The sequence below is a fragment of the Rhyacophila brunnea genome, unplaced genomic scaffold, assembly GCF_057557595.1.
Source record: "Rhyacophila brunnea isolate RB1 unplaced genomic scaffold, BYU_Rbru_1.0 scaffold_11, whole genome shotgun sequence".
Taxonomy (NCBI): Eukaryota; Metazoa; Arthropoda; class Insecta; order Trichoptera; family Rhyacophilidae; genus Rhyacophila; species Rhyacophila brunnea.
The window spans coordinates 124,475-140,663 of NW_028232763.1; the positions used below are offsets into that span (position 1 = coordinate 124,475).

At 36.2% G+C, this 16,189-nt stretch overlaps 1 protein-coding gene across 5 annotated transcripts in view; it reads left to right on the forward strand.

Moving 5' to 3' along the window:
- Rtnl1 (reticulon) overlaps positions 1 to 15,245 on the forward strand; it is a 46,148-nt gene extending 30,903 nt beyond the window's left edge. For 3 of the 5 annotated variants that reach the window (XM_085957731.1, XM_085957747.1, XM_085957754.1), the window contains 5 exons: positions 9,714 to 9,921; positions 10,538 to 10,639; positions 11,955 to 12,061; positions 13,043 to 13,148; positions 14,084 to 15,245. In XM_085957731.1, the coding sequence (XP_085813857.1) occupies positions 9,714 to 9,921; positions 10,538 to 10,639; positions 11,955 to 12,061; positions 13,043 to 13,148; positions 14,084 to 14,138 (578 nt within the window). In that variant the 3' untranslated portion in view covers positions 14,139 to 15,245. Of the gene's footprint in view, positions 1 to 7,651; positions 7,735 to 8,621; positions 8,825 to 9,713; positions 9,922 to 10,537; positions 10,640 to 11,954; positions 12,062 to 13,042; positions 13,149 to 14,083 lie in introns of those variants that run through there. The other 2 variants (XM_085957740.1, XM_085957762.1) reach the window with 2 other exon arrangements.
- The last annotated feature ends 944 nt before the right edge of the window (positions 15,246 to 16,189 follow it).

Below are 16,189 nucleotides of genomic sequence, written 5' to 3' on the forward strand. Positions count from 1 at the left end.
CTATTAAAAACAGTACCTACTCTACTAATTCTGAAATAATTAAAGTAGGTATATTATGTTGTTAGAATATACTACTAACTCCAGCATAGTCTTTATATTGATTATTTCATTCAGTTCAGCTAATATCGTAATGAAATTATACAAAAGAAGAGCTGATAGGTATATATAATAGAGGGGGAATACAGACGTTTTGTATTACAGCGCTTTATAGTGTTTGCAGAAAGTTTTTAGTACCTATGGTTGAATTCCTGCTATGGAAAAATTAATACGTTAGCATTGCATGCATCGTTGTGTGGTTGTAATGGTCGGGCCCTTCGGACTGTCCGACCTGGTCGCCACTAAGACCGATTGTTTGCCTTTTGAAGATTTCTTCACTTTGAATGTTCGGCAGTTTGTTTTGTATTAGCTTTTGTTATTTACTACAATTTTGTTAACTCGACTCTACGGGCACCCCATGGGCACTTTTAACTTGAAGTCATGTAAATTCAGTCGACTATCTGGTAACTAGGTACTCCCGAGACATTTCCAGTCATAAAAAATACTGGTTATTCACATCAAACGCAGGGTCCCTGATGTGCGGTGCGGAGCGGTCGCTATCGATCTACCTAATTGATTCAAACATACATTATGAGGTGGCCACACCCACACCTACTCTTCTACTATAACTATGGTGTCTTAAATATTATTTGTTGTAGGTAATGACTATTGTAAAATTTAAATAATATGTTATATTCAATCATTCTCCATCGTACGTCTCTAATATATTATTTTGTTGCTTTCTTTCACCAGACGTTTAATGCGAATGGCATCAGTTAAAATAACGGTTTAGTTTCGAGCGCTGGCACTCGTTCGCAGAGTGCGAGTTGTATGCTGCGAACGAGATCTAGATATTTTTGGCAACATTTGCTGCTCTGCAGCAATTAATAGATTAGCCATGATTTCGTCACTTTCATCGAAAATTAAGACATGTTTGGGTGATGTGTTGTGATAGACTTCTTCCGCTCTTTACCCACAACCATAATTAATTACTTCTTAACCATTTCAAAGCATGATACGATTTCATTTACGTTCGCTACCCAATTTTAGTCATTTAAACATTTAACGTACCTACCTATATAGAATAACGTAATAATATTATGATGGGACAAACAATATTATGAGCGAGTATGTGCTCTGGAGTTTGGGGATTGTATCTTTCTCATTGTGATTAGTTATTAATAGAGACCGGATTATATGCAATTGCATATTTTACCTAAAATCTAGTGATGATGCATATTTTCGCAAAAAGCGTAGTTTCATCAAAGGTGTAGTGAATAAACGACTTCGATAGTGTAGAGGCTATGGCAGTTTGTCAACCCAAGGAAGCATTTGATTCTAGTACATACATACCTATATAAAAAAAACCTAGCTGTGATTAGCACTCATTTTCATATACCTACCTACATGGCGGGTGGAGATGGGGAAACTCAAATCATCTCATGCTTTGGCGTTGACTGAATCTATTCGCTGATGAATAAAATCCGCCAAATGAACACCGCATTGCTAGAGGTATTCCCGCGTGTATTTGAAAACATTTTGAATTATAACCGAGGCTTTGAACCTTTGTGTCAAATTGATAGTTTTATTAATGGGATGGGTGAATTTTGCCAGAAACAATGAGTGCTAACATAGCACCCAAATTAAAATACTCCCCAGTTACCTCAGTGGATGTGGAAAGGTCCTTTTCCACTTATAAAAATATTTTGAGTGATCGAAGATACAATGTTAGGTACTACCGAACATTTGGAACAGTACCTTATTGTTAACGTTTACAAGAGTAACAAAATGTTAAATAATTGTTAATTACTTAATAATTAATTAATTACTTAATAATTAATTAATTGTATGCTGATTTTGAAATAAAAAAACTAAAAATGACTATTTTTATTATTTATGTTGCCCATTTTGACACTTTTCATGCGTATTTTAAGCATTTTTCATGCATATTTCAAGCTTTTTATGTTGCATGATATAATCCGGTCTCTAGTTATTAATGTTTATTCCGATTTTTTGTTGTATTTGTGTAATTTTTCATTATATTATACATAATATGTGGTTAATTGACAGGACATTGTCTCACTAACTACTGTTTTATTAGAATTAGATAGTGCCGTAGTTGGTGGAAAACCATAATCGAGAATCATTATGTTTTTAGTAGTATGTATGCTTAATAAGTAGCAACAGGACAGCAACATTGCATGTTTTTATAACAAAGTGTATTGCAGATAATTCTCCATAATATAAAGTATTAATTGAAAGAGGTGTAGGTTAATTTATATATATATATTTTTTAAATATTAGATACAACACCGCTACATGTTGGTTTTTTTTTTTTTTTTTGAAAAGCTAAAGAATATCTCACATCTGATTCTGGTGGAAAATTATCACTCAGGTACCAAAACCATTTGTGTCTCGGAAAAAGTTGACAATTTTAGCTATGATCGTTTTGGAGGCCCCCGCCAAAGTTTTTCTTTTGCGATAAACCGCAATATATTGGTTGTTAATATAGCGATATATTTCAATTGTTCGTTTAATTTTCTTCCACTCGGATTGTGGAAAATTCGCTTATTTTAAACTTTTTGGTATTTTGTGATGAAGCGACGGTCCCTTTGGTTTCACAGAAAACCGCCACCATGTAAGAATGTAAGCCCTAGTATGCGCCCGTGTCTCGCGCTGCATCTTCTGCGAGCGAGCCGCAAAGATGATGTTGACATTGACACCGAAAGAACTTTTAATGAAAAGTACGTGAAACGAGTCATAGGTCGCGTTAATGTGTAGATTTTACTAATAGTAATATTGTTTGTGACGTCGTCGTCGTCGTCATCGTCATCTCCAGGTTTTGGTTGAATTTTGCCAACTATGTATACTATTATTGTGTAACTCGGTGACGTCCCTCGGCGGTCGACGGTCACGTGCACACTCTAAATACCGCCCCCTACAATATTAATTAACTTTAAACTCTGTGCGCCTATATAGGTAGGTACTTACATAATATAAACTTTATGCATAACATTTGACTGCAATTACAGAACGATCCTCAAGGCACGGTTCGAATAATTGTTAACAATTGAGAAATAATAATAACAATAGTGCTCGAGGTTGTAATTTTTTTGTAAATAAAATCAAAACGGTGTCCTTGCGTTGACGGTTTGTTTGGTGTCTTACTAATATTTCCGATTTGATGTGTAACATTGTTCATGTAATAAAAGTCTTGTAAGCTTGTAACAGTGCAACGCGTTTTTATTTATGCGGACCTTGGAAACAGCTAGCAAATCAGTCTCAAGAGTACGAGAATAATAAATATAGGGTTATCAAATAAAAGATATAAATATACTGAACTTTTCTCTCAATAAGTTGATTGTGTCGCGAGTTGTATGGCAAGTTGCACCATCTTTTTAGAACTACATTATCGTCCAGATCAAAATCATCTAATTATTCATGCTAGACAAATCATTTTTCAGTTGCGTTCTCCATTGACAGTGACTGCTTTGCCATTTCGTTACAAAAAACGGTCTAATTACACCCTAGGACCAAACTGTTAAGTTTTTGGTGTTTCAAGAATAGAATGTCGGATTTTATTACTTCAAATGTGACAACTGTGCTTATTTACGAAACCATTTAACCGAAAATTAGGTTCATCGCTGAAGATGATTTTCTCATGAAATAATGAGGCAAAATTTCGACGCACCGAGTGGTCATTCTGTTTAAGTTCTTATACGCCTTTATTAAGAATATTCTATGCAGGTACCTACATAGTGCCATAAGAAATGTCTTTCAAGTTCTTGAGAACGACGTGTAATTGATTGTTTCATACACACTTTGATTCACAACAAACATCAATATTTTCAACAGTGCGTTTACATTTTTGACGGGTTGGATTTGACTCGAATTTTCCTATTACTAATAGTAAGATCTGTAAGTCGATTGTGTTGACCATAAATTTGACGTTATTGAATTATACGAAGGCCGAAACGTAGCTCGAATAGATTCATTGTTGTTATAATTTATAATACATTTTAACAATTTATATAGATACGCCGTACAATTGTGTATCTTTAATGATGTCCAAATAATACTGAACACAAATGTCAATGTTGGTGAGAATCGGGAAAAAAGGCAATGACATTTTAAAAATTCATACTACTAATTTGATATCATTTACTAATCTTAGTAGGTACCTAACCTAACCTTGTTATCTTCACTTTCATATAGCACCTACATAGGCTCCCGTTCGTAGATTTAGGTTTCTTTCAACATCTTTACGATGCGATGAATACAATGATACATTGAACATAATGTTTAATTGTCACATAAATAGGTAACTACTAGGGATTCCAATCCCGGGATCCCGAGTTATTTTCGATACCTATGAATCCCGGGATTGATAAACATGATCCCGAAACTTTCGGGATTGATTTTTTGATCAATTTATATGGAAAATAAAATAACGAAAATACAACAGAAAAACTACTTTTAATAACAAATAACTACATTAGAAATAAACTGAGTTTGAATAAAGTTTGACTTATACCCATGTGTAAGTTGCCGATTTATTTAATTTTTTCACATAAATTAATAAAAATTAAGAAAGATTGGAAAAAAACAACGCTTCGCACTATTAACAAAGTAATTCCACCATGATCTCATACGTTTTACGGCAGTTAAATATTTAGCTGACTAATTAGATTTATGAAGCAGAAAGGCCATAAGTACCTACACCATGATTTGCTTTACTATCAGAAACTGCAATCTCATATTAAATTCACATTATTATTTATATTACAATATTATTTACACCATTAAACTTATGTATTTCCAAGATTGAACGTAGGTATACAAAATTAACAATAAATGTCTTAAATAGTATAAGTTATACTAGATTTATTTTTGACCGATTTTATCAATGTTATTTGTAAATATAAAAAAAATTATATTAACAATGGAAAAAAATGCCAATCCCGGGATTGGATTCCCTAGTAACTACTACCAACTATACTGATCGACTATGTCCGATAGAGTGAACTTCGCAGGCAACAAAAATAATTGGTCATCTCCACAAAACCTACTATAGTCCGACAACATAAACGTTATCTTTTTGATGTTCGGTTGGGTTCGACTGTTTTCGGCCAGTACGGGAGCATCTAAGAAGGGAACAGCCCGTATTACACGTAGCAAATCGTCAAAGTTACTTCCAATATGAATAAATTATTAAACTACTGTCCACAACAAGATCTCGGCGACGACGGGAAGTCGCTGCAGTCGCGTGTAGAAGATTTATGTGTTGTCATTTTTTGAGAAAACAAATCCGGCGAAATTAGGTTTTTAATTTATATTCTATTCTCAGTGATTCACTTAGAACTCCAATAATTAATATTTGATAATTAAAAATAGAAATATAAATTCAAATAATTTCACCTCTTAATTATTATTATGGTAGGCAGTTGGGTTAATTATTAATACTGGATAATTATTAAGTTTGGAAAGAAAATCATTAAACCCACAATAACTGATTATATTGCTGCAGGTATTTATTAATTAAATAATTAGAATAACACCAATTATGACTTTAAGTAGAAGTGAACATTCTTTTTATAATTTACAAAAATAATGTCTTTTAATCGGTATGTTCAGTAAAGTTGTAATTGTAAAACTATAAATAGGTATACGATTGAATCGTGTTCAAAAAACTTTTCATTAACACGTTCCGACGTTAATATTCCCGAGGTCAGGGATGTACCTACTAATTATCCATCCCAACTCGCGCACGAAAGAAGGCGTACTTCTGCGCAGGTCCGTGCTCAGCTGTTTAGTTATAGGTGCTTATGTCGGATCTTGACAGCCTATCTACAACCTTCTCCACTGACTTACTTACCTGCTCATAAAAGTAATAATTTTCGCCAGAGCTTGAAATGAAACTACGAAACCCTGAGAACCCCTTAATTATTTGGAGATCGCAACCCGAAACGGATTCAGAATTTTGAGAATCCCGAACGGGAACTGGAACCTTTTAAAATTTCGGGGTAGATATTTCGTCAAATGGAGTATCTTTTTATAATGTGGTTGAACCAAAGAGATTGGTGGGTCGAACCTACAAATTGGTGTGTCCATAATATGCCAATGATATCTTGAGAAAATAGTGTGGCATTGTATGAACACCCACCGTTTGGATTCTTAAATAAACTATCCATAATAATATACTATATTCCGACGATGCCCGATCCTAATAAGATCATAATATGGGCCTCCACAGAGTGGTGGTTTGTATTAACAGATTTTGTTTTTACGAAAAATGCATGTCCGCCACTTGCTCAACCTATTAGGTCCATAATCTGACTCACACACAAATTGAAAAACAATATGTGCACTTGCCAGACCCAGGTTCGAACCTGGGACCCACGACACTATAGGTCGACGCTTAAGCCGCACGGTACTATGTACCTACCTATAACTGGGTACTTAATGTGGTATAAAAGGGAAGTAGGTATATCGGGTTTTTTAAGAACCGATACCGAATCCCAGAATCTGATTCCAAGTTTTGATTTGATGGAACACTGTACATCAGGGATGCCCAACCCAAATCGTTTGGTGGACCAAAAAAAATTGCTGAGCTTAGGTGGGCCGCACATAATATAAAAAAAACAAAGATCTTGTCGTGTTTTCATCGAGCAACCTGCTGCGACACAAGGTTATCATCAGAGGCATGTTTACTACATTTAATTTCGAAATTAACGATTCGCAGCGATATGTAGGTAGTCCCAAATGCTGCTGTAATGCACATTGCCAGTCGTTTTAATTTTAGAAATTAAGCTTATTCCCTTCGAACATGCACTTTAACTCTATGCTTGATTGCAGTTCTATTAGCTCCATTTGTAAATTTTGAGGCACCGATTCCACCTCCATGTTAAATGGATTTAATAATAATGTTTAATAAATTTGAACATTTACTAACACTTTTGCATAAATGCGAATCTGGTATCGAATTTTTTAATTAATTTTGTGACTTCATTAGAATATTTAAAAAAATCTTTACGGTCACTATTGAGTCCTGAGTTTGTGAAGCCGGGATACGCACGCTCGCAAATAATAGCACGTAGCACAACAAGAAAGTTCTAATTTCACAAAATATAATATAAATGTGGTAAACTTACGATTTTTTTGCATTGTATGAATACAAAAAATGCAAAATATTGAAAGCTGAAAACTGAAATTGGGCCGCGAGTTGGCCATGCCTGCTGTACATCATTTGATTTTTTTTACTGGAACCGAACCTTCAATAAAAAATGGAGTTCTAACAGCTCTGGTTTCGCATTCTTCCTCTATTTGCCGCCCATGTAGTTCAGACCTTCACCTTCACCTCACGTGCCTATTCCCATGGGATGTCACCGGCGTTGAGTCGTGACATTGTCGCCGATCGCTCGGTTGCCCGACGAGGTCGGATAATAAAAATAATGCAGTCGGTTCAGTGTGCGCATCCGACATTGCTTTTCGGAGTCGGGTTCTCGTTTAAATTATGCGGACTCGCGAAAGAAAGTGCTGATCTGCATTCGAAGTAAAGTCGTTCCGAAGTCCGCCGCCCGCGGTCCCCTCGCTCCGCCGACCGAAGGCGGTCGTCAGTCGACTGTCAATTCTCCATCGCCATGGTCCGCCGTCTGAATCGCAGCGATAGCGCACGCGGCCTGCCGAGCCGCGGCCCAGGTGAACATCATTCACATTTATATTCATTTTATTTTTACTTCTAACTGCCAACGGTTTTCGTTCAATAATAATTGACAATTATCTAAGTATGTTAAGTTTACCTCGATTCTGTGAGTTTGTGTCCTACTTGTCTTTGAATCGGCGGATTCCCACCTGAATAGACCGCCTCGGTCACTGTACTTACCTGTTTTGTTTGAATCGTAAATAATCGCCGTGGATATCTGCGAGTCGACTGATTCGGGACGCTCACATCTTCGCCGCATAATTGTTATCCATCGATACAAAAGTGTAATGTGAGTTTATTCAGTTTAATAAGATCGTTAAAACACAATCTCGCTTGTTGATGCCGCGAAATCGGCGATAAGGTGTGCGACGTGCGACGTGGAGGCGAATCGAGCGGCCGCCAATGTTGCCATCTTTAAGTGGAATTATAGTACAGAGCCTCAAAAATTATAGTATTTGGGGAAAAAATATAGTACGCGTTGTCATCTGTTGAAAATTTATAGGTTTTTTGTTCCTCAGAAAAAAAATAAGGGAGAATTCGAGAAACTCAGACCCCTTTTTATTTAGGTATAGTAGGTACCTTTTCCGACCATAAATGCTTGCCGAAGAATTCACGAAATTTCATTTTAAACCAAAGTCAAGGGATTTTTGTACGGTTTTCGAGCAATTTTTTTTCCAAGTTCTGCAAATCCTGTATTGCGAAATTATAGTAGGAAAATATCGAATATTTAGTACTTTTTAGTCTTTTTACATATTTTATCCGATATTCAAAATTATAGTATTTTAGACGTACTATACCGGTTTTATATCGTACATAGTACGCGCACCAAAATTATAGTACAAATACTATAATTATAGTGCGGTTGGCAACACTGCGACGCGTGGCGACACCGCCGCGGCACGTCATCGGCTTCGGCCAGCTGGTGCCGCCCCGCACCCCCGCGACCGGTTCTTGTTATTTCCGCTTGGTAGCTTTTTCATCGTGATCCTATGATAGTAATACCATGCCATGCCGCATTGACACGTTGTAATAGCTTTTATTCATTACGATTTTCAAGTATATCTTATAAAAATTATAACATGATAGGTGGGTATGTAGCACTATTATTATAACAATTACCTAATAAACTATCCTGATTCAGCTGGAACTATTCTTGGGAAATCAGATAAACAAAGATGTAACTGTGCAGGTACCATTATTATAGGTACTGTATTCAGAATAAGTTAGGTAGTATGTAAATATCTTTTAGTTTAGTTCTAAACATGAATAAATGTTTTAATTTATTAATTAATTGATTAACTCAGTGTTAGTAAAATACTTTAATGTTACCAAAAATAACAACCGTTGAGCTACTTATTATACATGAATATTCCGATAACTATATTCTGAAAATAATTAGGGAAGACGGGCGTGGTCAATCTCTGAAAATATGCATTCTTTTATCTGTTTATACGCTACATCTACGACTAATATAATATCTTATTTTTTGACTATCGTCCACTATGATACAGATGGATTTGAGCCTGAATGAGATGTCGGTCTTTTACTTAGTAGGTATACGTAAGAACGCCGCAGATGAACCGCGTTTCTATCTTAATTGCCACCCACCAGTACTATATTATTACAATAAAACTAATAAGACCGGTTGTCATTTGTGGCTCGAAAACCTGGAAAGGGTGTCGGGCTGATTCGAAAGGAACGTGCTGCGCGGTATCTTCGAATCCATCGATGGATGTCACATGATGATGATCACAGTCATGGTGGAGGCGATACGATAACGAGCCGTACACTTTGTACAGGCATATAAAATCTAAACAAATAAGTCAATGACGTCAAAATTATTGTCTACTGAAGACATGCTTTTTGTTGTGAAAAGCATATCTATGGACATGCTGGAAAAAATAATATCCTGTCTTTCTACTCCAATTCAATTGTAAAACAATTCTTGAAACTGAATAACTTTCACCGTTTGCAGTGGAGAGCCTGGTGTACTGGCGATCGCCGGCCAAGTCAGGCGCGGCACTAGGCGGAGGCCTGCTGCTGCTGCTGGCCCTGGCGTGTTGCTCCCTCATCAGCGTCCTGGCGTACGCCTCTCTCCTCCTTCTGCTGGGGACCACCGTCTTCCGCATCTACAGCTCCGTGCTGCAGGCTGTGCAAAAGACCTCCGAAGGACACCCCTTCAAGTGAGTCTTTTTCCGTCAGACTGTGCCAGATATTACATTATATTATAATTTTGTATATTACATCTTGAATCTTGATAATATGTAAGTGCGGTGCCTCTTTATTTTATATTAATGGTAAACAGTAAAAGCATAACTGAATGCATAAGAAATATAATCAACTCTGTGAATTTTTTAAGTTTTAGTTTAAACTGAAAATACTTTTCTGTACTTAGTAATTTTAATAAAATATAATGGTGTAATATTATGTTTGTTTACAATGATTGATTCAACAGAATATCGAAAGTATTAATTAATTTAGTAATAATACAATATTAATTCGCATATTATGATAATAAGCACATATAATATGTATGCCGTAGGTTAGGTTAGGTTAGGTTATTCTAAAATCGTGTTAGACAATGACTTTTTGCAGTGAACCCCGTGATACACAAAAAAGAGATAATTAAATTCTTCTAATGGATGTCAAGAAAATGGAAACCCATTTTATCAATTTGCATATATTAACGGCATCCTAAAAAAATTCACTTTAAAAAATAAACAGTCGCAGTATGGTCAGCGACAGTCTCCAATATATATATATAATATGTCACCATTAAAACCATCATTGTGTTATCAGAGAGCTGCTGGAGACGGACTTATCAGTGTCACAGGAGCGAGCTCAAAATGTGGCGACGCTGGCCACCGCCCACCTCAACGCCTCCGTCAGTGAATTACGCAGGTAACCGCTTTTCAGTTCCTATATTTATTTTTTTGCATCAGATTTCGTTTTGATAAAACTGAACGCCTACAGATCTGTTACAGCTTTGAAACTTTGTTAATTGTTTTTTATCGAGTCATTTACATTGACGGCTGTTCGATATCCAATCGGTGGTTTTGACATCCGAAAACTGCTGTCAACGTAAATAACTTAATTAAAGTATGATTAACAAAAATATATTTTTTTAAAACGATTATAAATTTCTCCCACATAAACGCCGGTTCAATTAATAAGTCGGATTTATTCTCCGAACCTTTGAAAAGAGAAAAGAGGGAAGATTCTACAGCGTGTGATGGAAAAGTTAACAAATAATATGTGATTGCGAATTCATCAAATGCCTTACGGTTACAGTTACAGTTGCACTCTTACAGACATCGGAAGACAGAAACATCAATCATTGTTGAGATCCTAAAATATGTATTATATTTGCTGAATTTCACCTACGGTCTCAAAATAATTTAATAAAACACAAATATACAATTTTCTGTCGCCCGCCTGCACAATATATTCTAATAGTACAATATTTTCCACTCTGTCTCGATTCAAAATGCCAATCTATCACCTGTATAGATATGATCGAAAACTTCTAATATCTGTAGAAGAAGGCATCGTCTGTCGCAGTGTGCCACCGTCGACGTCGTAATCGATGCCTTCGTTAAACTTTGAACACGCAATATGTGTAATGTTCAGACATGGATTAGTTCTTCTGGAGGGCCATAATTAAAAGTCTGCCGATAGCCATTCTCTTGACCCACATTTTATTATCAGCTATACCCTTATAGCCTTTTGGCTCACTTTTAGTATTGAATTTATTATGCTATTCGATAAGAGATTATACTTCAATGAACAAACAAGTCAATAATTTATCGAATATGTCAACAAATTGAATAACTCTGTCTTACATAATATATTAATATTATAAAATTATCTCTACACGCCTATTAAACTGTACAACTTCATTGAGCATTGTTAAATTGTATTATTAATAACAAATGAATCAAAAAACTTTTTTTTGATATTATATATAAGATTATGGCAATTACAATGCTATTTTCTTAAAAGATTTTTTGAGTCGTTCCCGTATTGAACTCGACCAGACTGTCAATATTGACATGTTAACATTCAATCGCACATCAAAATGATCCATCCGATGCTGGTTTTCACCGCCTCCGAGAGACATCTCCGCTCCCCTCCGCCGGAACTTCCTTCCTGGGTCGAGCGAATAATTGTCTTTGCCGCTGACGTTCTTCTAATGTATTTCTTTTATGTTTTCCAGATTATTCTTAGTGGAAGATCTAATAGACTCTCTGAAGTTCGGAGTGATGTTATGGTGCCTCACATACTTGGGCGCTTGGTTCAACGGAATGACTCTTATAATTATCGGTACGTAAAGCTTTCGTTCAATTAATCGAGCGTAGTCGAAATGCACCAGTTTATCTTTGCTCTGTGACAGAGTCCAACATGGAGTAATTGAGAGCGTGCCGCAGATAACATAACATATTATACCCGTTTGGGTTCGCTCACCCGCCCTCATTGACAATGATAGAGGGAGGGATAATTTTACACATTATTTGTAAGCCTGAGAAGGAATAAAAACAAATACAGTCGAGCTCGGTTATTACGATCATGGATATATCGAGATCTCGGATGTAACGAGAAAACATTCGTTGACATTTTAGTTTATGATTTTCTCTATACATTTATTCACTTTTATAACGAGCTACTTATCGGTTATACCAAGCTAAAATATGATCAAAAATTTTCTTAAAACTGTTAATGTGTCAATCGTTTAAAAATATTTCGACCCTAAGCAATGAAATCCGACCGGACAGGATGCCGCCAGAATCGGATTATGTTTATGACACTAGTTAAGTGTCTTAAGTGCCTACCTAATTGGTGTTTTCGCCGACAACATTGAAAAAGTATACACGCATATGGTTGAAATTGCATGAAAAAATCCAAGATTTGTGAAGTCACTAGGTACCTACCAACGTTCATTACAATAAACAACTTCTTTTGTAGTTTATGAAGCCGTGCTTGTTTCGGGGGAAAATTCTAATTGTGTATTTTTGTTTGAATTGCGACTTTTTGTGTTATGTGACCGCTCATTTAAAAATACCTATTCTCTGATAAACAAGTAACACTTATAACGTGCAAATTCAGTCGGTTCCATCTTCCTCGTAATGACCAAGTTCGACTGTATTTCAATAAATATATACATATTATCTTAAGATTTTACCTAAATTGGTCAGTTAAATTGTTAGAAATACCTGTACATATAATATTTTTCTATATTCCTCCAATTGTTAGGAATATTCTATCGATTAATTTTCATGCAAATTGAAAATGTCGTTTTGTTTATAGCATACGTCGCCCTGTTCACGTTGCCCAAAGTGTACGAGAGCAACAAAGCGCAGATCGATGCCAACTTGGAGGTCGTCAGTGCCAAGTTCCAGGAGATAACAAATAAGTTAGTAACAATTTTATTCTTTTTTCTTCGCTTTGTTTACATTTAGAAAAAGTACATTTTTGGAAATTAACCATAAAACATTCTATACCTAGCTGAAATCATTCAAAAATAATATTTTATAATGATAAGTTATTTACAAAAATAGCTCTACCTTTAACTAAATGAAATAAGTATCTAACCATTTAAGCGCCTCAGTGGAATGGCGCCCGACTACCCGTGTTTCTGAAACTATGGGGACAGTTTGGAATCACACATCTAGCAACAATCATAGTGGTTTTTTCAGAGTGCATTCTTTGACCCGTTTGAATTGAAATGAATGGCTAACGATCATTCCTTCTTAACCAGTTTGTTGGCGGATATGTTCTGCTTTTGAGCGAAAAATAAATGGTAATTTTCCTTCTTATCCTTTTATCCCTATATATGTATTTTCACCCCATCTTACTGTAAGAAATTATTAGATATTGCCAAATAATATTTATATAATAATACTAAATACTTATAATCATAAATTACTATATTTTATCATAATCAGCCTGTTTCCATCAACTGCTGCTGCATTTTTAATAATGTATAATGTATATATCATTAATTAATATAGTAGAAGTAGACCATGAGACCACAGTAGTGTAGTAATAGAAGTGAAATAATCACAAACGCCAAGAATTTAAGGAAATGACATGAATATATTGTGACCTCACCGGGATCGAATTCGGAGCCCACAGATAAAAGGCCAGCACCTCGCACATTGGATTGCAAGATTCTTGTTTTTCAGTACTCATTCATATTATAGAGACCTACTTAATGACGATGGCCATAATTTGAGTAATTGTCAATACGGATGGAAAAGTAACAATGTTGAAAAGCAGAGAGCGGTGCGGGCATATATTGCCTGTTGTGAGTTGCCACTAATGATTATTCCATTTTTCTCATTTCAGAGTGAAAGCGGCCATCCCCATCGGAAAGAAAGGAGAAAGCGAGAAGGACAAGTAAGAAGGAGACGTGGGCATTCCTTAGGGGCAGGGGCGGAGCGAATCGCGGTCTGACTGCTTCAATTATCTGAACGAATGTGAACACCGTTCTGAGGTGTGATACCGTCGTGTGACAAATTTAGATTGTTTAATCATATATTAAAGTAATAGTTAAGAAACTGAAACTGAAAATGACCTTCCCGCGGGTCGTTCGGGCTTCACCGCCGCGACCGATCGAGCCCGGAGCGCCTCCCTTCCGCTCACTATGTGAACAACAACAAACATGACTTAATTTAAAATAAACTAAAATTTTATCTACTCGTGTTTTTTTATTGCACAGTGTTCATTTCATCAAACCGAGCATCGCTCACCGGTCAGTTTTTGTAACCGTTTTGTACTCAGATGATCCCGAGCGGTCCGCCGTACGACGAGAAACGGGGGTCGACGCGGGCGCTCCGGGAAGGGAACATTCCCCGCACCCGCTGCCGTTCAAATTTATATTTATCTGTCGATCGAATCGACGTCCGCCACAGTCGCGGAGCATATTTAAGAATTATATTTACAGTCTGTTAACTCGCATCGTGCAATTTTTATATTTGTCAAATATCTGTCGGTAATAATTTTATAATTATTGTTAATTAACACGCAGCGCTTTGAATGCATACATTCATAAAAGGCGAACGCCGAGAGAGCTTCGTCGATTAGAGGGACGTGTGACGTCGTTGTGTTTTTCCTCTCTGGTCCGCGGTGCCCGCGGACGCTTGACCCTAGTCGAAGCTTTACTTAATAATGTTACTGTAAATTGATAATTGATAGTGTTAGCTTTACGTTGGAGGGGGGAGCGCATGAATGCGATCCGCTCTCGGGCGATCGTCGTGTTTTCTTATCGTTGACGAATTATATTTATTGTTTTAATTATAGATACGTAATAATATGCTTGTGAAACCCTCTCAATCTGGCGTCTCGGATGTAAATACTGTGTAAATTTTTATTTAAGTTTGATGTCAAAATCGTTTCATATTTTTAAACCATGTGTTAAAATTTTACATCAATATTTACATATATTATTGTTTGCCTTCTTGTATGACAAGTTTAATAAAAAAACATACTATTATGCTTTATACCTTAACACTGTGAATTTATTACTTCCGACACGCGTCGACCTGCCGTTACAAACATCAAGAAACACATTAAAGAAAAATCTACATTCTACACGCGCAGAAGCAGACTCGGCCGGATGTAGGTTTCCAATGTTAACGATTCAATAATGATTGAATTGCCTACGAATTTGAATCATTTTGCATTGCAGATTCATTTGTAGCAAGTTTGGGCCCTGAGACGATCCTATGCCTCTCATCAGTCTCACATACCAGACACATTCTGTTTTTTGCGTAATGCGTAAGTAATGACATAAATGAAGTGTGGTGAGGGCAATTACGATATATTGTATGTACATCAATTTCAAAGAAAAGCCAACATGTATCAGTGTGCAGGTGTAGCCAAAGCAAGATAACAGTGGCAGACAGCCATTTTCTTTTTTATTTATAAACAATGTATTCGGTGCTGTCAACTCATGGAATTTTAGTGTTTGAAGTGTTTTCTACAGCAACCGATTCAAACTTCTAAAAACATTCCAGAATTTATTGCTATCACCTGTTGCAGTGCATGTGGGCCTCCGCAGACTAATAATTATATTATAATACTAGCTGACCCGGCAAACGTTGTTCTGCCATATAAATTATTTCGGTTGGAGAATATTTGGTTGTTAAATAAAAAATAAAGAATGTATCGTAAGTGTGTGGGGATGGGATCTATGGCAGAAAGAGGAATAGAGCGCTGTAGACGATGACCGCCGATAAAAACAAAAAAACATCAACCATTCATTTTCTCAATTCAAAATGAGTAATGCTGTTCATAATGAATGAATTACCTGTGACAGGATCTCGTTGTTTACTGTTTATGCAATATCCGTCTTGTCCCTTCCAGAAAATTAGCGGATATTGGAGAGCGTCCTATGAACGGTGTTTGTCAGCGATGAACTCCAGATTATTGTTTCTTCTTCGAATCACGATT